This window comes from Haliaeetus leucocephalus, unplaced genomic scaffold (assembly GCF_000737465.1).
Source record: "Haliaeetus leucocephalus isolate CR32 unplaced genomic scaffold, Haliaeetus_leucocephalus-4.0 Scaffold915, whole genome shotgun sequence".
In the NCBI taxonomy this organism is placed as follows: domain Eukaryota; kingdom Metazoa; phylum Chordata; class Aves; order Accipitriformes; family Accipitridae; genus Haliaeetus; species Haliaeetus leucocephalus.
In genome coordinates, this window is record NW_010973351.1 from 4,456,350 (window position 1) to 4,482,981 (window position 26,632).

General features: G+C 41.0%; 1 protein-coding gene across 1 annotated transcript in view; it reads left to right on the forward strand.

Annotated features, from left to right (window-relative positions):
* Window positions 1–26,632, forward strand: part of EPB41L4B (erythrocyte membrane protein band 4.1 like 4B) — a 195,098-nt gene that overhangs the window by 53,559 nt on the left and 114,907 nt on the right. Inside the window, exon 6 of the mRNA XM_010583595.1 lies at window positions 24,873–24,977. Within this exon, the coding sequence (XP_010581897.1) occupies window positions 24,873–24,977 (105 nt within the window). The remainder of the gene's footprint in view (window positions 1–24,872; window positions 24,978–26,632) is intronic.

Sequence of the window (26,632 nt, forward strand, 5' to 3'; positions counted from 1 at the left end):
GGGGGGGGCCTTTCATGTGTGAGAATGAATTACTAAGACAATTAGAGCCTTAGGAATGATGGCATAGCTAGCACAGATAAATAGCATTTTTTTCCCCCAAATAAACTGGAAGGGTATACTTTTCTGCCAGTAAAGGTGCTAAAATCCCAGATAGCAGAGAAGTTCAAAGTTTCAGTAAATTAGAGCATTTTGAGTATGTAGAAAGTGGCCTGATTGCTTGTGGTAAAGCAGCAGTGCTTCAGGTGAAAGCTGAACCCACATTCCAGGATTATCTGATGTGTATTATCAAGAAATGTTCCTCATGTTGGAGGAAATATAAACTCAGTGCTATTAAATAACCTGGAATAAAGCAGGCTTCTACCAGTCATAGCTTGCTTGTAGCAGAGTGTAATACACGGGAGAAACTAATGTAGAAAGAGTTATTACAAACCTGAATCTTTCCATCTGAGTTTTGGGTGTTGAAATAGCAGAGTGATAACTGAGAATTTACTTCCATACTTGGAAGAGACAGACATGCACAGTGACCCAGAATAAAGAACACTATTACTAGCAATAATATTGGGAACAAATACAGCTTTTTGTAAACTATGTTCCCAATGAAATTATTTGGGCTTCCCGCAGGCTAAACTGAAAGCAGCATAGACCTCTGCCTATGCTCTACATTGTTTACATCTCAAAACTTCACAGACAGCTGTTTAACAAATTGGGAAAATAAGGGACTGAAGCAATAGCAAAACCTAGGGTTTAAAATCGGAAGTCTGCCTCTCAGCGCTGAGTTATTTCTGTTGATTGTTGCCTTTTTTTTAATTATTTTATTTGTTTGTTCTTCGTTTGAACCTGAAGTATAGCTGAAGGTTATGTGCCTTGGAGGGTGGTGATATGTGCCCAAATTTCACTTCAATTCAGTTGGGCGCACACTCCTTTGGGGTGTCTTGTAAATGCCAACCTCTGTGTATGTGTGATTCTTTTTAATCTTGATAGCATTTGTTTTGTTCTATTTGATCTTGGCATGCATGTGTATATTAGCTCCCTGGTAGAGATGAGTCACATCTGAGACACTGTACAAGTGCGGTGCTGTTTATCAAGTAGTAATTTCAGACTTCATTTAAATATATTTCGTTTAGCTTGAAGGTGTGTGCGCCTTGGAGAACAGGCTTGACAAGATCTTGAAGTGTAAGTTGTAGGAAGGCAAATGTGATCTGTAAGTTTATAGCTCTGAAGAGCAGTATTAAGAGTTGATTAAATGATGCAGAGAACAGAAGAAAGATGTGGTAGAAGGTGAAAAATATGGAAGAAAACAGAATGGGTAAAGTATAAAAATAAGACAGTTGGGAGACAGATTGCTCAAGTCAGTGTTGAGAAGAAGAATATAACTTATAGAAGGAAAGTTCTGCTATTTACCTTAAAGCTAAGCTACTAACGGATGAAAAAGTAAAAATTATGAAATAGAAATTAAAAAGAGGAATAAACAAGAAAAGAGTATTTCAGTCTTTTCTCCTTTCAAAATATGCCTAAATGCTGTGTGGCATTGTCCGTTCTCATGTATGTGTGGGTGAGACTTCAGTGGTTTGAACTGATCTGTCAGGACCTTTGCGTTTTGTGACTCGTAACTCTTGCACTAAAGCACGGAAAGAGTGCGTGACCCCTCTCTCAAGAAGTTCTTACAGCAGTGGTAGGGAGACAGAATCTAGAAACCATTTAATCTTTTGTTAAGAGTCATAGACCAGCTTGTTCTTTGGTAGGAAGTCTTACCTTCCCGTTCTCGTCCCTTAGCAAAAGCAACTGCCAAGTCCTGCACCTGGGGAGGAACAACCTCATGCACCAGCACATGCTGGGGGCTGACTGGCTGGAAAGCAGCTTTTCTGAAAAGGGCCTTGGGGTCCTGGTGGACACCAACCTGGACATGAGCCAGCAATGTGCCCTTGCAGCAAAGAGGGTGAACGGCATCCTGGGCTGCGTTAGATGGAGTGCTGCCAGCAGGTCAAGGGAGGTGATCCTTCCCCTCTGCTCAGCACTGGGGAGGCCACACTTGGAGTGCTGGGTCCAGTTCTGGGCTCCCCAGTACAAGAGAGAGATGGAGATACCGGAGAGAGTTGAGTGAAGGGCTGCTGAGGTGGTTAAGGGGCTGGAGTATCTGTCAGAGGAGGAAAGGCTGAGAGGGTGGGACTGTTTAGCCTGAACAAGAGAAGGCTTGGGGGGGGAATCTTATCAATGTGTATAAGTACCCGAAGGGAGGCTGCAAAGAAGTTGGAGCCAGGCTCTTTTCAGTGGTGCCCAGTGGCAGGACCAGAGGCAGTGGGCACAAACTGAAGCACAGGAGTGTCCATCTGAACATCAGTGAAAGCTTTTTTTACTGGGAGGGTGACCAAGCACTGGAACAGGTTGTTCAGAGAGGTCGTGGAGTCTCCATCCATAGAAGTATTCAGAAGTGATTTGGACACAGTCCTGGACAACCTGCTATAGTTGGCCCTATGTGAGCAGGGGGGTTGGACCAGGTGACCTCCAGAGGTCCCTTCCAACCTCAACCATTCTGATTCTGTTCCTAACACTGGCAGTTGTTAAATTAAAGAACAAACTCACTCTGAAGATGACAAGGACTTAATACTGCAAAGGCATTTTGGACCACAGAAATGCAAGTGATGGTGTTCATTTACCCCTGATAGTGGGGCAGAATCAAGTCTCTTTGGACTATTTGTCAGTCTTGTTCTTGCAAATTATCAAAGGCAAGAGATCCCACAACATCCTTCCGTATCCTGTTCCTTTGTTTTAGTGTTCTAACTATTAAAACTTTATTCTCATCCAAATAATCTCAGCTGCAAGCTTAAACTTTCCTGTTCCATCCAGAACATCACTGATTGCTGTCCTTTTCATAACACACTTCTGTGTATTGAAAGAGTATATGTTTAGAGTGTTGTGGTTGGGCTGTGGGTTCCTAGGTGGTAGGCAGCATAGCCTTTTGCATTTTTGAGACAAACAGCCAAACAGCCTTGTTAGTTGTTCCTTATAAGCCACATTTGCGAAAACCATTATCCTTGCAGTTCTCTCTTGGGTGCTTTCTCTTCATCTGTCAGCAGTTTAAAACATGGAGCCCCAAACTGAGTATGTGATTCCAATTGCAATGTGTTATTAGCACCAAGGAACTATAATTGCTTTCCAGACCTCACTGATTGTCTAAGATAACACTCCTCCTAGAAATGGGACTTGTGTTTTTTTGTCAACAGTCTAGTATTGACTGTGTGCAGTTTTTAATCCACCGTGAGCACCCATTCTCCTCTGCTGTATTGCTTCTTTGATTTATCTCCTTTGTATAGTATCTTATATTTAATGGAATTTTTGTTGTGTTTAAACCTCCTTTGGTTAATACTTACTTTACTAGTACCACTTTGACTTTTTAGTGTGATCTTTAAAAAAAATTCTTGGTACAGAATTGTTTATTTTGGACACTTTCACTGAAGTTATTTGAGCTACGGTTTTGATGCCATCTATAAATGTTTAAAGGCATACCCATTCTGTCATCCAAACCACTAATTAAAACTGTTGGAAAGAATCAGATCCAGGAAATAACTTAAAATGCCCTTCTGCTGGTTGTTCAGCTGCTGTCTTGTGAGTGCAGTTGATCAACCAGATGAGTCCCCGCATCGCTGTATTTTGGGTCATATTTCTCTAACTTGTTTATGAGAGTATTTAGGGAAACTTATGTTGGGAACCTATTAAGCTAGAAATATACTTCACCTGTAGCTCTGCTTTCAACCTTTGGGTTAATTGCTCTGTTGGAATAGAAGGAACAGGCTTTGCTGTGAGGTAACATCCATCTTAATCCTCCCTTCGGATGTATCTTCTGCATTGTGGTCATTTGGACTCTTAAGTGGGAGACCTGGAGCCCTGTGGAAACCTTGAAAGTAATATGCCCTGTGGAAATACTTGAAATGCCCTTGTCTGAGGGAAAAGGGGGGCGGGGGGGGAAGTAATGTAATACATATTATGTACTTCTCTTCCTGTGAAGAGAAGGCAAGTATTTTACAGTGAAACCCGAAATACTGAGAATTTGCAGAAATAACCCGTTCTAACTGTGGAAAGAGGGCAGTCCTCTCCTATTCTGATAGAAGGCACAAGCTGGAGAAAGTAGCACTTAAAAGTTTTGGGTTTTTATTTAAGTAGTAGGATGGAAGAAATAGTCTATCAATAGACTCCTAGCTTGTAAATGCAGTTGTCTTCATACTATTTGCTGTAACATTTCCTAGACAAATTACCCCCCCTCTAAGGTATGCTGAGAATAAATGAATAAAATTTAAAAATATTTGTCCAGGACCTTTGTTCTAAGGGATCATGGTACCTGATTAGTATATCAGAGGGATTTTTTTCTTTGTTCTTTTTAGTGTGGATTTGCTTGCTAGTAATGAGTAGAGATAGGATCCAGTCCTGTGGAAGGGCTTACTTAAAGTACCTCCTTGGAGTGGACCATTTCATATTTTGGGAGCTTTTTCCTTTGTATTTATCTCACTGAAGTGCTACTGTGATATTATGGGGATTTACTTTGAATATTGCTATTTTCCACTTCAGTGGTAACTTTTCTCATAGTAGAATTGGTTATGGAAGCAGCTTTGCTTTTCTGGTATCCTAGGTTGATAAGGGAAAAGAAATAGATTATTTTTCCCTTTTTAATAGTAGGAATTCTTGAAAAATGGCATATGGAAGATTGGTTGGCATTAACAATGCAAAGCTTCTTTCTAACTGCTGCCTGCTTGACAGTGAGGCTGTACAGCTGCAGGGTCCTGGACCACTTTGCATCTCTGAAAGAAGCAAGCCAGCAGGCATTTTTGAGGCTCGTGTTGCTAAGGTATAATTGCATGTGGATCCCTCCATCTGTAATAGAGCAGAAAGATTCCCTCCTTGGCCCTTTCTGGACAGAACTAGACACAGTAAAGCAGATGCTTCATAGAGTGTCTGCAAATCAAGAGATACCTCACGAGTTGTTCATTGTTATTTTGAAATTAGTTATTCCAGCCTTCTGCAGAAAATGCCGTTTATTCTTTCACCAAAAGATGCCATCTACTGCAGAGATCTCTGGGCGTACATTAAGCATTGTTCTGTTGACTGCTGGTCAGTGCAGTATTTTTATTAGCCTTTCTACTCTTGTCAAAAAGGATTGGGAATTGAAAGAGTGCTCCCTCCTTTGTTGAGGGTGGAGAGATACTGTGGTGTGTGTTCTCATGTGTACCTTGTCTCAACACATTGACAGTTGTTTCTGTACTTTTCAGTACAGAAGTGCTTTTAAAATATTGGAAATATTTTCAAATCCTTCCTCCTATCAGTAGATAGAGATACTTACTTTGATCATTTTGGTCACAGAACAACCTCTATCTATCTTGATGTGGAGAGGTGTTTTCCTCCCCTCTTTGAATTCAGATTTTTCTTTGGTGCAATGTAAGTTTAGAGGCCATAATGAAATGTTGTAAAGTGATACTTCATAAGCTATTGAATCATAAATCCTGAAGTTATAAAACCAATTGGATTTCTCCAGTGGAAGAAAAAATGATGTGGTATACAAAGAGGTAAAGTTGCTGTCCAAAACTTGGCTCTTCAGAGGAACTTAAACAGGAAAATGCTTAGCATAACTAGAGAATATTCTTGTTGTTGGAGACATTTCCAGATGCTTTCAGTTCATAGTCATGTGGGTTGGAATGATAGTCCAAGCTTGTACTCAAAGCAGAGTCAAAACTGAATTTAGACCAGTTTTTTGTTTGAATTCAGACTGAGGGCTTCGTCTTGTAGAATCTCCATCCTTGTAAGTTTTCAAGACAACTTCTTTGGGCAGCCTAGTGAGAAGTTTTCTAGTATATCTAGTTGGAACCTTTCCTGTTTCAATTTGTGTCTTTTTCTCTTACCATGCACCTCAGCAAAGAGCGTGACTGTCTTTCCAGTTACTTATGCTTAGGTATCAGAACATTGCTCTTCTGTTTCCTAAATCCTTCTTTTCTCTAGGCTAAACAAACCCAGTTCCTTCAGCCTTTCTTCACAGGGAAAATGCCGCAATCCCCTTATGATTGGTGGCCCATCGCAGAACCTATTCCAGTTATCAATGTCGTTCTTATACTTGTCCCAAAACTGGATGCTGTCTCCCAGATGTGATTTAACAAGCGCCGAGTAAAGAGGAATAGTGAGCTCCCTCAATCTACCTGCTCTGCTCCTGTTGATACAGTCCAGTATGCTTGTTGGCCTTCATTGTCACTGGGGTGTGTTTGTGGTTTGTGTTCAGCTTGCTGTCTGCAAGGAGCCTCAGGTCCTTTTCAGCGCAGCTGCTCCCCAGCTAATCAGACCCCAGCCTGTACTACTGCCAGGGATTAGCCTGTCCTAAGCACAGAACTTTGTTTATGTTTGAATTTCATGTGGTTCCTATTGGCCTGTTCTGCCAGCCTGTCTAGGTTGCTTTGAATGGCAGCCCTGCCCTTGAGTATGTCAGCTACAGCCCTCAGCTTGATGTCTTCCAAAGGCTCGATGAGGATGCATTACAATTAACTGGATATACCAAGATCCATGGTGCTGGATCGAATTCGCCTTAGGAAGCTGAAAGGGTTGGCAATGTGACTGCAAGGTGCAAAGTCATGGGAAAAGGATAATGCTACACCCATCTGCAAGAAAGTCAGACTTTGAAAGTTGTAGGCTTGCCAGCCTCATTTCGATCCCTGGAAGGATCATGGCTTGTCTCCCTTTGGGCTTCATTTCCTAATACATGGTCAAGAAATGAATACTTAATAGTGTGCATATAACAAGAGTATGCTTACCCAATCTCATTGCCTTCTGGGGCAAAATGGCTGGCTATATGAATGACATAAGACCAGTGAATATATTGCTTTTTGAGTTTACTAAGGTTTCGGACACTGCCTGCAACTGCATTCTCATTTAGAAGTTGAGCAAAGTATGGACTGGATGAACAATCTGCTTAATGCATTGAAAATCAGCTGGACTATTATCAATAGCTTGACATCCAGCTGGCAGCTGAGTGCAGTACACCAAGGGTTGATTCTGGGGTCCATATTTTTCAATAACTAGTGATTTGGAAGATGACATATATTTGCAAATGACACTAAATTAGTGGAAGTGGCTGACATGACATACGGCAAAGCATAAATCCCAAGGGATCTTGAGAGACTTAAGGCTTGGGCCATCAGAGGCTTCATGAAGTTGAACACAAAGTGCAAAGCTGTGCACCTGAGGCATAACAATACCATGAATCAGTACAGGCTGGGAACTGGTGGGCTAGGTGGCAGCTTTGCTCAAAAGGACTGGGGGTTATAGTTGAAACCAAGTTGAAAATGAACCAGTAGTGTGCTGTCATTGTCAACGAATCTCATACCGTGCTACATTAGGAGCATGGCCAGCAGATCAATGGAAATTATTGTTCTTCTGTACTTGGCACTGATGAGCCTACACCAGCAACATTCCTTTTGAGCTCACTAGTTTAAAATAAATGTCAAGTAACTGCAAATGTTTCAGTGGATGATTACCAGGGTGGTCTGCATGATCTGCAAGGGGAGGCTGAGGGAGTGAGCTTTGTCTGAAGTACACTAGGCTAAGGGGTGATCCAATATTAGCGTGCAACTATTTGGAGGGCAGTTACAAAGATGATGGAGCCAAGGATGTCTTGGTAGTGGCAGGTGATATAACAAGACCAAAGACCTGTTTACTGCTTGAGAGGTTCACACTGGACATAATGAAAAATTTCTCCACTGGGAAGACAGTGTAGCACTAGAGCAGGTGATTCAGAGAAGCCATGAGATCTCTAACCTTAAACGTTTTCAGGAGTTGGCTGTTTGTTCGTTCTTTCTTTCTATCTATCTATCTGCCTATCTATCTGTCGATCCCTACTGTGTCTGGATCAGCAAGACAAAGGATATTTTGGAGCCTCCTGTCATTTGATATATTTACATTATTTTGGTTTGTTTTTCTTTTATTTTGCTTGGGAGTGTGTGTGTAAAGATGTGAAACCTCTCTGAATTCAGTGGAGATGCTTTAACATGCTCTAGCAGCATGCTTTGCAGTTAATTAATGTACCTTCAGTGTGTAGGGGGAGAGGTGGGGAAAGAAAAAAACACAGTTGTGTCCCTTCGAACAAGAATGCTTTGTTCAGCATTGGCACAAGCAGTCTTTTGGGCTTTGTCCTAGGGGAACATGTTATCTTTCTGGCTTCAGGATCGCAGTCTGGCTTTTCTTCCTGTCAAGGGACTGGAGTCTAGGCAGAGTTCTATTGGCAAATTTTATTTTTGTTTTGTTTTGTTTTTTAATATTCCCCATAACGATGAGAAATTCCCTCCTAGTAATGGAGTTCTAACAGTGCTGTTGGGGAATCCTTAGTATCCTTATAGGCTTCATTGCTTCGAATCAGCCTCTTGACTGAAATGGGGCTGAGAAAGTGGGATCTTAAGTGTGTGTGGGTATCTTCACATGTGCGCTCATGCACACAGTTGACTACTTTGGGGAGCTGGGAATTCCTCAGAAGCAGTTTTGTCTTAAGCTCCTTGTATTTCACTAAATCAGCATCTTTGTCACAAGGGCTTTCTCTGTCACTGATGGATGGGAATTCAAGTTCAGCATAATAGGAAGCAAGAAACTTGAAAGCAGTAGAGAGCTTGTGAATTCTTAAGAGTATGTTTAGTAATCCCTGTCTGTGGCTTCAAGAGTTAGTAAAGACTATGTATATTCACACCAGGACTGAGTTTACTTTCTGAGTGTAAACATTGGCTTGCTGCAGCAACATAGTCCAAATCTCCATGCTTAATATGCTTAGTATGAAATAATCCTCTATTCTGACTAGTACACCACTGATTATCCCCCTACCTTCATCTTAGTTGCTGCTTAATTATTATCTTTCAGAAGTAGTATGCCATACCTCTACACCAGATATTTTTGTCTGGAATTGATAGTAATTTTACAATAATCTTTAAGTCCAGCTATTTTGTAGTGGGCATGTGTTGGGAACCTGAAGCGCAAAATCCAAGTGAGTTACTCATGCGTTTGTGTTTGAAAGCCGTAGCGGGGTAGTGGGCTGTGTGAGAGCTGTGCTTCCTTTCTCTTAATTTGAGGCACTGGCACTTCAGAGTTTGTTGCACAATTTTCTGGAGCTGTTTATCTGGGCAATGTGTTGCTTGGGCAATCCTTTGAGTATGGGCCGTTGATTCAGGGCTTTCTGCCAACTGATTGCCCAATCTATTTCCCTCCTGTACCTTGATTCTTGTCTTGCAATATGTTCTCTAGTACAATTATTTACATGTGCAAGAATTTTGTTAGTTTTGGAAAATTTTTATAGGTTTAATAAATTTGTCTATAAATAGTCTGCTTTATTTTTCTAATGCCATCTTCTTCCCTCCTCTGGGGCCTCCAGATTTGGCTTTTCCATTTGTTTTTGTAGTTAAGCTACTTAAAAATAACTTCTTTAAGCTACCAATAGCTGTGTTTAGGCGAAAGTTAGATAGACTGGCTCCTCTCGAGTCCTACAGCTGTGCAAGGCCTATAGCATGAGCATCTGGATCATGTTAATGGTGCCCAGCCAGGCACCATTAAGGCATGGTTGCACTGGACATTGCAGGATCAGGCAGCAAGATAAATTCATGACCTTAAACAGATCTTGTAAGACTCAGTAAAGTGTGTATACCATCTAATAGAGAAAGGTGTTTGTTGTATTAATGCTAGCAATCCCTGTGGTTTCCAGGCTAGTAGAAGATGACTGGCTGGTTTCCTGTCTTTCTCCTCATTGTCTCTTCCCCAGTTAGCATTCCTCAGTGTCAAAATTTACACCTGCTTCTGTGGTTCTTGTTCCCTTCTCACATTTTATTGCTCTCTTCTCTTGACTCTTAAATGTTACACATAGTTGCAGCCTTAGCTTCTTCAGTTACAGTCTTTCTCCTCTACTTCACAGCAGTGACTTTGATTCTTCACTTTCTGGATCAGTAGCAGATGAGATGTTAGATGTATACTCCTGGTATTGCATGCTTTCTTTGCCAGGTAGTTGATCTGCCTGCTATATTTAATACAGACAAAAATACTCCTTTTGTATTAATATTGTAACATTACGTGAACAGAAGATTATTTGGCTCCACTAGCCCCTACCCTGTCTGAAAACATCAAAGTAAGATTTAATCAGTTTATCAAGATGCTGGAAGAAGAATATGGGATCGATAGCTGAGCTGCTACAAAGTGCAAAAAATACAGATGCCGTCCAGAGCTGTTGAAAAAAATTACGATGTGGTTTTAGTGCATGATAAAAATACGGTATGTGATGTCTGTTCCGTTACGTAGTGTTACATGTGCACCAGCATGTTCTGACATGTAAATGAAATGTAAATAAGACAGTTCTAGTTTCCTTATGAAGCTTTCTAAATAATGCAGCATGCCTGCTGATATCTTCCAAAGTGAGGAAGACGTTTGCAATTTGTGTAAATTCTCATCTCTAAGTATGATGTAAATATCACTAATGAAAAACACCACTGAGTACTCTACATACTACACTCAGTTCTTTTTCATCTTGATAGGTTATATTCAGTATATTCAGGACTGTTGGTAGATTTTTTTTTTTTTAAGGGATTTCTTTATTTTGAGCAATGTTTTTGGTATGCCCTTCGAACCCTTTTTAATCTTTGGTGAGTCAGTCTCATTAAGCAGTAGAAAATTATATGTGTTTAGTTTTTAGTATTAAGACTTAACAGCATAAGGAACTTAGCCATAGTGGTTCTAGCAGAGTTGTTCTGCTGTGGTTACCTTGCAGACCACCTATTCTGAAATGGGTGCTCAACTTCCTGACAGCTTCCTCTTTCCGAGGTGCAGGAGTTACTCCAGAATAAATCATTTGTAGCACAACCTCTCCATGAGGGAAGTGGAATGTCAGTTATCATACAGAGGGATGCTCTCCCAGGCTTTCATGCTCAGTATCCAAAAGGTAAACAAGCCATAACTCATTCTTTCATTCATGTACCCCTTCCAGGGTCTTGAAGACAACTGGTGGCTCTCTGAAAGATGGTGTTTTAAGCATTGAATGTGTTGGTTTAAAACAAACTGGTTAGACGTGCACTTTTCTGAAAATTGTTATTTGATCTTGTGTGTCTTGGGAACCAGATGTATTACACCAAGGGATTTTTTTAAAAAATGCTTTTGTAGTTAGGCTTCCATTTTTCAAGCACTTACACTTGCCTAAATAGACGTTTTGGAGTAGAATAACAGAGATGATTGTTTAAGTTAGAGTTTGATGTCTACCATTATCCTTGTGCTTCAGCAAATTCCTACAATTTAATACTCACCCTAGTTCACGGTTTATCCTCAAAATTCAAAACAACCAGCAGCTTTAACAGTGATGAAAGCTAGAAGACAACTGGAAGATAACATGAGAAAACGCTTTGCTTCTAAATGCTGCATTGTAAACAAAACTGCATTAATTCAGTGTGAGTTACACACAATCAGGAGAGGCTTGTTACCAACGAACTGTCAATCTTAGGTCTGTTCACTTGCAGGAAACTTAAATTAGGGGGTGGGGGAAAGTGGGAGAGTTTGACTCACATAGGTTGGGGGGGGGTGGGTAACCTACGTTTACATTTCAAGTAACATTAGCTTTAAAAATGCTTTTAAAGTGTTAAATATTTGCCATATTGTAGTTTGTAAATTTTATGTTTTCGTGATTCACCAGGGAAAATGGATTCACTGGGAATGAGAGAATAATTCAGGCTGGGGAAGGACAATTTGAAATACATGAGATTTCACAGCCTCTGGATGTTGTGAAAATGAGGCGGGAAAGCATTTGGTGTTGCTTGCAGGCACGTGTGTGCTCCCCGCTGACTCTGTGACCCATGGAGTCTTGGCACTTCACTTTGCGTGGAATCTCTGAGCAGGAAGGAGAGAGTGTTCTCATATCAGAATAACCTACGTTCTGGTGGGTTGATTGTGTTTGTATCAGTAAATATATTATAGAAAATATATATGACTTTTAATTGAATGCTTGAAGTTACTGAATAATAGGGTAGAGGCATTTCATCCTCTGAATGCTGGTGGTGGGGAGGGAGGGTGAGAGAGACAGACAAAGGAGCTTCTCACAGAGTGAAAGAGTGTTTATCATTCATTGAGGACATGAGTTCAGTGGTCTGTGAGTAGAGAGTATTGTCTTTCAGTAAGGATGAGTATGGCAGATCTAAGATAGCCTTGTCTTGACCTAGGTCAGTAAGACTGACTGAGGTGACTCCCTGCTCTCCACCCTCCGCCTGAACACAGGCTATTTTGAATCTCATACTGAAGGCCTAGTAATCTGTACATGATGTATGAGAAGCCTAGATACCGAGGTCAAGACTGTGGAGTCTCTGAGGGATGGTAGGCATTTGTATTTTGTTTACCTAGCAAGGTTTTAGTAGCAGGGGAGCTGCAGGGATGGCTTCTGACAGAAGATGCCAGAAGCTGTCCCCGTGTTGAACAGAGACAGTTCCAGCTGGCTCCAAGACAGACCCGTCGCTGGCTAAAGCTGAGCCCATCAGCGGTGTTGGTAGCACCTCTGTGATAACGTATTTAAGAAAGGGGAAAAAAACCACTGCACAGCAGCTGTGAGAGAGAGGAGCAAGAAAAATGTGAAAGAAACAGCCCTGCAGACCCCCAGGTCAGTGCAGAAGGAGGGGGAGGAGATGCTCCAGGCACCGGAGCAGAGATTCCCCTGCAGCCCGTGGGGAAGACCATGGTGAGGTAGGCTGTCCCCCTGCAGCCCAGGGAGGTCCACGGGGGAGCAGATATTCACCTGCAGCCCATCAAGGACTGCACGCCGGAGCAGGGGGATGTGCCTGGAAGGAGGCTGTGACCCTGTGGAGAGCCTGCACTGGAGCAGGCTCCTGGCAGGACTTGTGACCCCTTTTCTGTTCCCGAAAGACTGTGCCCCATGGAAGGGTCCCATGCTGAAGCCATTGCTGAAGAACTGCAGACCATGAGAAGGACCCACAGCGGAGAAGTCCATGAAGGACTGTATCCCGTGGGATGGACCCCATGCTGAAGCAGGGGAACAGCATGAGGAAGAAGGAGGAGCAGAGACGAAGTGTTATGGACTGACCGCTGCCTCTGTTCCCCAGTGTCACTCGGTGGGGAGGAGGTAGAAGAGTCAGGAGTGAAGTTGAGCCTGGGAAGAAGTGGAGGGAGGGGGAGGTGGTTTTGGTTCTGTTTTTATTTCTCACTATCCTACTGCTATTAATTGACAGCAAATTAAATTAATCTTCCCCAAGTTGAGTCTGTTTTGCCTGTCACTGTAGTGATCTTGTACTTGTCTTGACCTGATGGGGCATATGGTCCAGCCTCATAACACCATTGCAGCCCTTTCCTGATCTCTAGTTTGTCGGCGTCCTTGTGTACTGCATTCACACAAGTCACCTGCACACCCTAGCTTGGTGTCTTCCAAAAAGTCAGCAAAAATGTGTTCCATCTTTTACTCCACATGGTAGATGGAGGTGTTAAACAAGATAGGTTCCAGGATAGATCCCTGAGGAATTCTCTTTACAGCTGGTCTCCAGGTAGTGTACAAACCATTAATGACTACCCTTTGAGCCCAGTGATCCAACCATCCACAGTAATCCACCTATCTAGACTATCATGTCCCACTTTGGATGCAAGGATGTTGTGGGAGACCATGCTGAAAACCCAACAGTCGAGATAAACAACTTTTGCTGGTCTTTCATCCAAAATTTAAAAAGAGGGCATAATTTAAGATCTTCAGTGTGCATGATTGGCGAGTGATTGAGCATTCAGCTTATCACTCTGTTCATCTGAATTGGTTGTTTTCCCCCAACATATGGTATTTTCTATACAGTGAGATGAAAAACTGAGTCTCTCTTAATCTACAGACTCCTTGGCTGTATCAACAGTCATATGTGCTTTGTTGCTCAGCCTGAATAAACTTCATCACATGCTGTCTCTTTCTGAATCGACACAGCTGAACAAGTGAGTTAACACTTGTTCTTCCTACGTCATTGGTGCAGTGTTGTATTTGGTTGCGGTGAAAGGCTCTGCTGGCTACATGTGTATGGCTTTGAAGTCAGCTGAGTTGTCGGTGTCATTTAAAAGCCATTAGGCAGCAAAATTGTTGTTACAGCCAGAGCTTGGTGTGCGTTAACTTTGCTCCAACAGAAGAACTGGAGTTTGCTCTTGACTGTTGTCCAAGTCTGGAAATGAGAAACATTGGTTCTATTAGTAATTTCCCCAGGGAAGCGGTGGATTCCCCAACACTGGACACTTTTAAGATTTGGCTGGACAGGGTGCTGGGCCATCTTCTCTAGACTGTGCTTTTTGCCAAGAAAGGCTGGACCAGATGATCCTTGGGGTCCCTTCCAACCTGGGATTCTTTCATTCTGTGATTAGTGATAGCATAAGGAATTAGGACAGCAAAATCTGATCCTTCAGTGAGTCACTTTTCAGTCCATCAGAATGCTTGGTATTAATGCTGGTGGTTTAGGTTTAATTGAGTATTGATTGAATATTTAATTGAAGTATTGTGACTTTGGGGGAATTCTCTGCACCTGTGTTCGCTTTCATAGTGAAATAAAATTCTTCTGAGACAAAGAGCCCTTTACTGATTTTGTTTGTCTGCTTTATAACCAAACATTTTTGTTAATATCTGCATGGAGACTGTCTTGCAACTGCAAAGAATTGGTGGTAGAGCCTTTGCTGGGGCCACCACAGAGTGATTCCTTTTTTAACTAGCCCATTATCCCTCCAACTAAAATCTATGCTGTGAAGTGGCTTCATGTTACAGTGGCTTTTAAATATGGACTTGACTATGCTAGCATGGTCTGATATATTCATACTGTAAGTAAGGAATTCTTGCTGGTTTTTTTCCCTGAATTAAAAAAAAAAAAAAGAAGTTTGACTAAAAGACCAAGTTATCATTTTAAATAACTGAGACAGTAGCAGTTCAGCCACGTGTGACTGGCCAATTCGGAGTGTTTGATCTGATCTGTCTTGAGGTCCAGACTCTGAGAAAAAGATTTTTGTAAAAGTTGTCAAGCATAGCAAAACTGTTGAGGTAAAATGCCCAGGTAGAAAGAGCCAGCCAGAAGGAATGCCCCATTAACCTGTCACTGTAAACTGGGAGTGTTGCCAGCTTAACGAGTTCTACTGAATCTCTGGAAAACACTGTGGCGATGGCGAAGTTTTCCGATGTTTGTGTGGTGGTCTGAGTCAAAAGTGTAAGCTCCTATGGAGGTGGTGTTAATACACAGGTAAAATAAGCAAGCTGAAAAGCTGACACTTTAGTTTTTTACTCCTTTATCGTGCTTGCGTTTAATTTACACTATAGTCTTTTGGATCCTGTTTTATTTTCCTTGACATGTAAATGGCCAGAATCCGTTTAATGGCATGGAGACAGGCAGGGCAGCCAAACCTCAAAGTGAAAGACAAAACTCAAACTTCCCTGCAAGTTACTACAAAGTGCAGCCTGCTGCAAATGGATTTTCAAATCAAACCATATGTGGGGTAGCCTTCTAACTATTGCTGAACTGCCTATACTCTCTGGAATGTATGTACATGCAGCATGTACCTTTGATCATGTATTTTCATCTCTATTTTTGCCTAAAAAATTCCAAAGGCAGTCTTTCAAGGTACATCCAAAGGAAGTGCTGGCGTATGATATTTCCTCCAAGCGGGCAGCAAAAATTGCAGCTTGCAGGGAACCTGACAGGGGAGGAGTCTGACACTTGTGCAGATTTGTGATTCCTCTTTTCTGTCTGTCTTTTCTGAAAATGTCACTTTTCCGGATTCTGATCAATACTGTGCTTTTCTGCATAATAACTATGGTGTTAGAGATTTTGTCAATAATCACTGCTTTTATCTTCTCAGCCTCTTACTTACTTAACTTGATTGGGTGATCTATTGGTTGGCATGAAATGCAAGAAATCAATTTTAGCTATAACACAGTCTTTCTGGTCCTCATGTTGACACTCGGAACTTCTAACTTAAATGTGGGTTTTCTTTAATTAAAAAAAAAAATGCAGACATGTCAGCCCTTGTTCATTCTTCAGAATGTGGATAAACAGCTGTGTCTATGCTAGACGAAGGTTGCCATTAGAGCCTTATCAGTAAACCGTTTTATTGCAGACAGTCATAAAAATAAGTTAAAAAACAAGTTAAAAAAATTGGGAAGAGTTGAGTCAGGCACATATACATGCAAAATGTATATGAAAGATGTGTCCATATGGAAAATTTTGTTTGTACAATTGCATCTATTTAACACCATTTCTACTCGTGGAGCATTCAAATGCAGATGTATAAGAAAGCAAAGATGTCTTTTTGAAACTTTGGTACTGCCATTAGCATAAGAAAGCAGAGAGTCTTTGCTAAACTCTCCTGGGATTCTCTTCTGATAGCATTTGCCTTTTTCTCCTTGTTCTCTTTTAGGTCAATTTAGCTTATGCTGGTGTTCTGTATTATTTCTCAAATGCAATTTAAAGTCATTACCTAGAATCTTCTCTAGCTCTGCAGCAAAATGGTACTTATATCCCACCATGGTTTGTGCAGGACGGCAATGGGCAAGTCACGAGAGGGAAGCAAAACGTTACATTATGTGTTTGATGGTATCTCTTAGAGGTGGCTGCCACTTCAACACCTGCAGCTTAGCTTTATCGAGTTCTACCTCTTCCTGTGGGGATGAAGAACTGTAAATTATATTTCAAATGAAATCATGTAGGTTAAGAAGTCTCAGCATGGGTTTCTGTTCTCCTCATCCTAGCTACTTTGTGTTTCTTCAACTGTGTGCTTGAACCTGAGGGGCATGTAGTATTTCAGGCAGTTCAGGAGGGGGAGCTGGCAGTCTAGGGGTGAAAAAGAATCATCTTTCCATGCAAATAATGATTTTTTTTTTATTGTGCCTCTGAGTGTACAAATGTGATGGGGTAACCTGTCTGTATCTGAAATAACAGGAGTCTGGACCCACTTCTGGAACGTAAAGTTACAAGTAAGGATTTTTATACTCCTTTGTTCTGTGGCTGATGGTAGTTTTTATCTATTGCCTGAGGATCCCATTTAGAAGTGTTGACAGTGCTTTGCTCTTGGAAGAGGTCTGTGTTGCCAGTAGTACATGTAGGTGACAGGGACAGCAAACAGAAACTCTCACCTTCATCTGAGTCCAATAAAATAAAAATGTCAGTGCTGATATTAACATTGCCAATAGTAATTGCGTTTATAGGGCACCCATTGCGGTAGTATCTGCTTGCCCTTCGTGTGGCTTTTGGAGAGATTAAAGGCTCTTCAAAGACAGCATGCCCTTCAGATGACCGATGACATGATTGAAATGTAAAATTGCCCTGCATAAAGGTTTCCCCACTGTGGTGGGTTAGCCTTAGCCGACAGCCAGGCTCCCACCCAGCCCCTATCCACAGGATGGGAGAAGAAAATGTGGAGAAAAATTAGGAACAAGGAAGCTCATGGGTCAAGATAAAGACAGCTCTTTCCCAGGCTCAAATCCACTCCTTCACTCCTGGCTTTTGTACCTGCTTCCTTCTGACCACCACCAGTGCGTCCATTGTGGAGATGGCTAGAACCAGCTGTGTCCAGCCCTGACATCTTCCCTGAAAAACCTAAGCAAGTGATGGAATTCTCCCTTCCAGATAATGTAGGTCTTGAGACATGATACTTTCATGGTCCTTTTTTCACTAGCAAAATGGACTTCTGACGCTCTAGGTGTGCTACTGTAATTAGTTGTTGAAGGGCTGTACTATAAAGCTTAATTAGTGAAACTATGTGTGTTGAAAACAACTGTGCAAAAGCAGCTTTGAGAAAAAGTTAGCATTATACAGATAATTTTACAAAGCTGGTCCACTTTTTGTACTTGTCCACTTGAGGAAGAGGTAGAATGTGTTTCGGAGGTGGGGAAGAAAGTGACTGGAAGCAGGGATGGGCGAACTGGCAAAGGCAAAGGAAACCCTAGGCTCACCCTTCAAATCTCACCTTCTTGAATCTGTTTTAGATTTTAGGTGTTGCTGTACATATGACATCTTCCCAACAGGTTACTTGGCATGGTTTTGGGCTCTGTAGTGATTGTTCTGCATGTAATGTAATTCCTCCTCTGCTATATTTTCTGTATATTCTCTACGATGCTGTGCTACCGTTCCAATATTTGATTCATCTCAATGAGTTTGTACTTCATGAATAATTAAAAATCTTTTCTTCATTCCTATTGCAGAGCTTGAAAATAGTGTATTATTCTTCCCCACCCTTAATTCTTTGTGGTTTGGGTTTCTTGGTTTTGTTTTTCTGGTTTTGTTTGTTTGTTTTTTGAATACACAAGTGACTGCCCTTACATAGCAGGTAGAAAGCTTAGGCTGATACGAGAGACTTGGCCAATGTCATGCTAGCATGGTAAAGGTATCGTGATCAGACTAGAAGCCCAGCGCCATTTGGGTTTAGGTAGTGCCTTGCCTGGTATGTATAAAATATGGCGATGTATTTATTTGTTCTTGTTCAGGCTTCTCTCCGTACTGGTTCTATAGACTTTCTACTTTCAGTCCTTGCTGTCCTGTGGAAAGGAGCAGAGGTGCTACTTGTCATTTGCAGTCATTAATCCCCATTTCCATCTTCTTTAGCGGGGAGTGAACACTGATTATTCTTGCCAATAATTGGTGGAGAGATGAGAGTTTGAGTGCTGTTGAGAAATGCTGCTGTGCAGCAATAGTGAGGTTTACTATACCAACTCTTTGGGGATTTTTTTCTTAGTATCTGTCTGCAAATTCTCGTTGGCATCTTAGTCACAGAAATCCAGCTCGCTTGCGCTGTTACGTGCCAATCTACCCGCAGAGAGAATGTGCTTAAATGGTAGTGTGCTGTTTCTTTATTTGAGGTTGCCCCTGTCCTCTTGATGGGATGCGACTTCTGAGAGTCCTAGTTTTTGAGAGTTCTATTTTTATCATAGGCTTTGAGAGTAATTTGAAGGAAGTGGCTTGGTTTGTTGGTTGGGGTTTTTTTTGCTTTGGTGTTTTGCTGTTTTTTGAGGCGTTCTTTAACTTTGCCTGTAAGCTTCTTTTGCTCAGGAAATGGCAATTTTAGTTTGGGGCCTTGACAAAAATGACTGGGAGAAAAATGCTTGTGCTTTCAGGGTTATAATAAGTAAATGCTATTCAGGGGACTTTTTGTCTTCTGTTGAAGGGCTGGGGTTTTGGTGGTATATGTATGCATTTGGCATTTTTTGTTGTTTTGGGTTTTTCTTGCAGGTTAAGGGAAGGTTAAGGTGATTTTGGCTCTTGTTTTTAGCTAATTCTTCAAAGGGGCTAGAATGAATTTTGTTCTGCTTCAGCTGAAAGTTCAAATGCATCAGTTGCATTTTCTTCTGGGCACGTTCAGGAATGCTGCTTGTTTCTATGGTCTGTACTACATTTAAACATAATTTGCATGCAGTAGCAGGCTCTGAAGCAATGCTGCTGTTACTGCCATGACAGGGTGAGAGGCTTAATGGTCATTTGAACAGTGTCACATTTTCAAGTGAGCTTGGAGCCAGAACTGAAAACTTGAGTCAATGGTTGACTGGTAAGAAAATAACGTAATATCTTCACATAGCTCGAGCAAGTTAGTCTCGTGGAAATGTGATGTGTTAAGAAATAACTTGCTTTTCTTTTAGTCTTAACACTGAATTTATTGTATATTGAAAGAAAGCAATATTTGCATAATTTCAAGCACAAAAATGCAACTCTCCGCATTCTTAGGAATCTGTTCATTAGGTTCCCTGGGAGGAGAGTGGGGCAGGCACCAAGGTCATGGCTAGTTTGCAGAGAGCGGCGTGCCCTCTGCAGAGTGTCATCTCTTGGAACTTGAAAAAATGTTACTGTCTTTGACAGTACTACCTATAGCAGCGTTGCTGGGATGGATAGCATGGTTTTCAGTGCAGCTTTTGCAAGCCCGGCCATGGCCTCAAATGCGTACTTGGCTGAAGCTGTTAGCTATGATAGCAATTGTGCTGTATAATATGCAGCTCTTTTTAGTTAAGAGCTAGCTCTGATGTGCCTACAAGAGTCAGGGTCCGAAGGATGACTTCACTGTAGTCACATACCCCCCCAGTGACCCAGTTTAGAGGGCACAGAGGATGATGTCTGTCCCACCGTCTTCCCAAGGGACCTCGTGAACAGATTTATAAGAATATAGAAAGAGTTGCATTTTTGTGCTTAAAATGATGCAAGTACTGCTTTCTTTGAGTACAGGTGAATGTGTTTGAGAAACCAAGGGCTTGACTATCTAGAAGCATGCAAGTTAAAGGACAGGTGATAACGAGTACCAGGAGTCAAGGCTAATCAGAAGCCCAGATGGCTTTATGCATGTTTAGCCTGTAGTATATCTGAAATGCTGGGAAACAACATTGCCAGTGATTGTTAAAAGGCAAAGCGAATTCTCACTACTAAGGAACATGGCCAGCAGATAAAGCCTTAGTTGTAGGTTTGAAAGATGAGTTCATAACAGTTCGGGTGTAAGAGGACCGAGCACAACGTACCGAGCTACCCAGTTCCAGCAAATGCCAAGGAGACGAAATGCTGATGCCATCAGAGTAGAGCAATATCAGGCCTGTGGAGCAGAGAATTGCTAGCTACAAATGCTCCTTTACTAACTTACTAGAAACCAAAACCTGGGGTCTGTGACCATGAGATCATAGCAGCCCACTCTGCAAAAATATTTGATGTATTGCAGAATACAAAATCCTGTGCTTTCTTTAGAAAAAGAAACTAAATCTGCCCTACCTACTCATTTCTGCTACTACTCAGTATTCCGTTTGGGACACGTTACAGTTAATTGGCTTTCACTTTTTTCTTGGCAGGAGTTTATTTGCCTATTTTTTGTTATCATTTTGTCAACTTGCAGGCTATTTCATGTACCTCCTAGCCTATTTGACAGGCTGTTTTCTCAAGCACAACTTCAGCTATTTCTGAAAACTGTTAATAGTTCGTTTGTAATGCTGTAACCTGAGCTCTCTCGTATGACTCAACAATTTCAGCCACTCCACTTGGGTTCATGTAAATGCACTGCGCTTGGTTGCTACGTACTGCACTTCAGTTTGGGGAAGGTGTGCACAGAAGCTGTCCAGCTTTGCTGTGTGTGTTCTGAGAACGATCGATGACATTCTTGCACCGTAACTGCACTAAAATGGGACTTTTCTGGCTTGGATGTCCGCTTTTCGTGCCCTTTGGCGAAAACCTTTCAAACGACTCTGGAACAGCTAAAATCAACACTGATCAGCCTGTTTAGACAGAGCCAGTTGGTGTAAAATGTCCCTGGCTGATGAATTTGCCTTTTCCCTCATGCCCACCAAAAGCATGTTAAAACCTGTTGCCTATTCACATGTCAAGTCTGGCAGAGTTTCTAATGAGAGAAGTTAATCTCTGTTTTGTCAGGTTTTAGCTGACAAGAATTTCCGTAGATTCCCTGAGACTGGAAGTCTTTGGCAGCTAAAAAGTTAACCTACTTGAAATGTGGGCCATGCAGCCGTGGCTGTGTCTCTACAAGGTGCTTTATACCCATGCTGATTTGAGTCCTTGTAGGACAACCCAGCAATAAATTCTCATTAAACGTAAAAATTTTCTTTGGTGCTATGATTCATGGTCACAAAGAAAATATGATGGGGGGGTTATTTAAGAAGGGCTTCCAGGGTACAGAGTGGAGGAAACTGGCATGACTGCCAGGCACAGCAGGGCTGACTGACATGAGAAACACCTTTTCTTTTCTTTTTTTTTTTCCCTTTCAGTAGTTGCTCATTATCGTGGAGCTTCCCAACCTGCAAATGTAATTCAGTCTTTCTAGGTTTCTTCAAGGAGAAAGAGGCAAAAAGGAGCAGAAGTGACTGCCTCTTGCTAGTTCAATTTTAGGTTGGGTTGTGGCTGTAGTTTTGTTTGTAAGCCTGATGTTTGAAATGGCCCCCCTCCAGTGTTTGCCGGTGAGGTTTCATGGTGCTCACACAAGTTCTCCTGGGTTCCAAGGAACACTCCACCAAAAACTGGCAGTAGTTTAATTGTTGCTTTAAAAAAAAAAAAAAAAAAAAACCTGACAAAAAAAACCACAGCCACAAAACCAAACAAGGTTTTGCAACTTTCCTTACATCACTGTTCCCAATTGTAGCAACTTCTGCAACAACAAAGTATTAACTGTATATAGTAGTATATGTGTATTGTTTGTTTCCGTATTCTTCCTTTTTTAAGATCTAAGTTATGCAGGTCTTTTATATCTGACAGTTCTGAACCATCTGTCTAGCAAGGTAGGACTGTAAAATATTCTTAGTTTATGGTTGGGTTATTTTAGATGTATCTTCAAAAAATATCCGCTAGTCAAAGGTCTATAGAGCAAGTGTGATTTGTTAAATTGCAACTGATTAGATCTACTATGAAAATTTTCTTGTATGAAATCAGTTTCATATTATTTATGTGGTACCAGGTTTTGAAAGAGGAAGCATTTTTTTTAGCTTCTGTGTTATCTAGAAGGAGGGGAGGAGGCAAAGAGTGTGAAAATCGCAAGTTTCTCATAATATGGACATGTTTTCCATTAGAGACCACTTCTATGCATATGTAAATCCGGAGGAAAAACCCTTCTATTTTGCCTACACCACCCATTTCATTCAATGCACAGGTACCAATTTATCAGTCCTCAATCTGACTCCCTAGATTGTCAGGCAGTGAAGAGGCAGAAGAAAGGAGAACAGGTCATCCTTTACTGTCAGTAGAGGAAAGGAGTTAGCCACTTTTATCTCCCCCTTTAGTGTAACATCTCAAAGAAAGTTTGTTGTCAGCAATTTGTTGGCTGCAGAAGCTTTATCATCTAAGTGGTATGAGTTGCTGGGAAAGCTCATTTACTGACAAGTTAAATGTTATGATCTCCTGTAAGCTGTGTATGTAATACTGCATTTTATGGTCTAGCCGTGCAGTGCAGAGCTATTCTCCGTGTAACACGTATGTTGAACATTAACTACTATTTGGGTACAGAAGGTGGAGTGTGCTGTCTCTGTTTTCTATTGGGTGTGTGGCAGTTGAAGATAAACGTACTGGCAGTTAATGTCATAAAGCAAGCAACCAGGAACAGAGAGATTGTAGGGCATCAAATCGTTTTTTTCTGATTTTGTGAATTCCTCATGTCTTGCCGTTTCTTTTTTTATTGCTTTGGAGGGTTTCCTCTTCCCTCATTCGGGCAGAATCAGTTTAAATTCTGTTGTGCTTTGGTTTGGCTTCTTTTAACAAGTGCTGAATTTACTACATATGAGAAAATACATTCTGGATACATTTTAGCAATCTTTTTGTTTGGTTTATAGCAGTTATTGTACATCTAAAGGTGATGGTTTGTTAGCAGTGTACTGCTTTAAGAAGCTGTTGTATTCTCATCTGCTTTTAATAGCATGTTGAACTTTGATTAAGAATGGCTATTATCTACCTCTTGCTCCCCCAAAATAATAAAGCAGTATCTTATGATGATAATTTAATGCTTGTTTTAAGTTTTTATGCAGCTTATTTTAATGGAGCTCCTAATACTGTTCCTGAAATTTGATAAGCTTCAATTTCTGTGCTTCTGCGTTGTTAGTAAAAAACCAAAACCAAAACCTCAAATAAAACTTGCTACCTACACCTAAGCTTGCTTGACCTTGGAAAAATAGAGAGAGGTGAAACTCTTCATCTTGTCTTTTGCTGGAAAAGACAGATTTTAGACAGCTTGGGATCCTGGACAGGAGTTCTGCGTGTTCCATTTGATGCTGCTTTTGTGCAGAAGGCCAAACTGAAGGAACTGAATGCTGTTTAGCTCTCCTTCAGCTGAAATCAGGGATTTTTTGCTACATTTTGGGATGAAGTGGTAATGCCTAATATGTTAGAGCTTTAAAAAAAACAAAATTAAAAAAAAAAAAAGATATGTGAGGGACAGCAGGCACATAAGTGGTTCCAGATCTGTACTTTCCTGTGTAGAATACACCTGTAGCTTCGGTCTCTCACTGAGATTTATGATCATCTCATGTATTTTTAGCCAAGGGGGATTTTTTTGCTCAGGAACTTGAAAACTTCCTTCCCCAAGTAACACAGCAGGGTTTACATGAAAAATTGGTTTGTTATTCCCACTTTCTCCTACCCACCTGTAACCTCCAAGCTTTGCTGCTTCTAGTGTTCAAAGTTGAAACACTGGGTATCCAAATTCTTGGCTTAACCTCAGAACAAGTACACAGGCCAATGCAGCCTAGCTTTAAGATCAGCTAACTTGTCTACCCATAGCCCACGATTAGGGTTAGTTTTGTTTCCATGCCTATGTGTTTCAGATGGCATGCCGAGTAAGAATTGTAGCTTTTTTCCCCCCCCCTTTTTCTGTTTCTCCATTTAAAGACTGTAAATGTGATTGCATTTAGCAACATTATGGAAAGATTGTTATCAAATGCCATTAATTTTCCTCACAGTGCTCTTCAAGTCTTCAAGCTGTCCAGAATTTATGTTGCAGCTTGAGTGGTGGTATGGCACTGCATGACTGCAGTTGATATGTGATAACAACCAGCAGATTTCAGGCAGTGTGTCAAGCAAGCTTTTCCTGGAGAATTTGGCTTCCTGGGGTTTAAAATGTGACTTAGGACACTTACAGGACATAAGCCTTTCCTTTCTCTCCTACACTTTGAGTTACAGCGAACTTTGAAAATTTTCATTGAGAGTGAAGTCCGATGCTGTTGAAATAGCTGCAGGCAGCAGCAACATGTCACTGTATCTTTCTTGAAGAAAATAAAAAAGAAATGTCAATACAATTCTTTAGAATAAAAAGTATTACTATTTAGATATTATTTTCCATTGTGCATCTCCTTTCCCCCATTTGAACTTAAAAAGAAACCTGTTCAAACAAACCAACCTGCACCCACCCATTAAAAAAACCTACTTTCTTTTCTGTTACAGAAAAATGCAAAGGGACAGGAGTTGTTTGACCAGATTGTATATCATTTGGACCTTGTGGAAACCGATTACTTTGGCCTACAATTCATGGATGCTTCCCAGGTTACAGTAAGTATAACTTCAGTTAATTTTTATGTTCTGCAGTAGTTAGTGTTGCCTATTATAAATGTATTACTGGTGCAGTTTCATGGAGAGATGTAGGCCTTAGGGGATATACTGCTGAAACAACTAGTATCACGTTTGGTTCTTGTACATAAAGCCAAGACTTCGAAATCAGTCATGTGTCATTATATATCATATGCACATGACTTGATTGCACATAAGTGAAGAAGCAATAATTGTGGGTGAAGAAAAATGTGCTTTATGTTTAGTAGACTCACAGTATTAACAATGGGTTAAATCTCTTGCAAGCAAGGGCTTCTTGTAACTCCTATCTTTGCTGTTCCATGCACAGATTATGTTGCTCTGTAGATTTAGTTTCATTTGCAATAGAGAAAAATTTTCCTTCTCCCCTATCCAATGACCTCCAGCATCTACAGGTAGAAGGAGGAGGAAAAAAAAAAAAGGAATGTATTTACAGATGCAAGTAGATAGATATATTAATAAGATAAGGTTAAAAAGACTGCAACCTTGTGGTTAAACTGTATTGCTATATATTTAATTTTTTCCTTTCTCTGTTCACCTTACATGCTGAGGTATTGGTATGACAGCAGCCTGGGTTGTGGATAGAGACTACGCAGACTTAGAAAATAAGTGCTTGCTTTTAGGCTCTCTGGTCAGTACATAGATTTTTTTTCCATTTTATTCTGTGCTATTAGAATAAAATGATGGGAAAATGTAGCTGCAATATTGACATCTTGTGAGATGTAGGTTCTAACTTTATAATCTCAGAAGTCTCAGCTTTACTCTCTAGCAAGCTTGGGTCAATGTGATTAGGTCAGATCAGTGTTTTATCAGCTGCACTATCATCTGTGTTTTACCAATGACTTTAAACAAGAAACAGGAAACCTGTCCAGATACTATAATGACTTGATATTGAGAAAGGGAATCTATGCTTTTGGGGAAGAGAAAACTGGTATTTTCTATTTAAACATTATCCTGATACGCCAGTTAATTTAAGGGTATGTATTTATCACTGGAAACTGATGTTTGAATGAAGTATGTCCATAATGGGTTTGGGGTTTTTAGGAAGTTTAGTGTGTTTGTGCCTGATAAAACTTACATTACATAAATTGTGTGTCCTTTTATGATGGACCTGATCATAAGGACACAGCTAATAGAGCAGAGCCTGCTCATAATAGGAAAAACAGATTGTATTGTCACTGATTGTCAAATCGCCTAATTGGGAACTTGATAGCTAGGAATAGTTACCTAGCAAGGAGTTCTCTAATGTTTTGAAAGAAGGGAAGCAGAAAGGGAGAGCAAAACATCCCTTCCTAGCAAGAAAGAGGGCAGATCAGAAGCAGAAGACGTGGCAGAGGAAGCAGAGAATGCTCATTTTCTTACATATTTGCAAAACTGAAGGGCTCTTTTGAATGGTAAGAAAAATGAATCAGAGGTGTGAACAAGTCTGTTTTCCGTAGATAGCTCTATCCCTGGTGTTCAGGGCAAAATGTGCCTATATGTGCAATCGTTTTAGCTTGCTTTGTGTGCTATTTCTTTGCTCTGTATTAGTGGGGGGAAGTAAATCACGGCATCTACAGTTACAAGAGGGATAAGGGCTATGAGCAGCTTCTGGGGGGGGGGGGGGGGGGGGGCAAGAG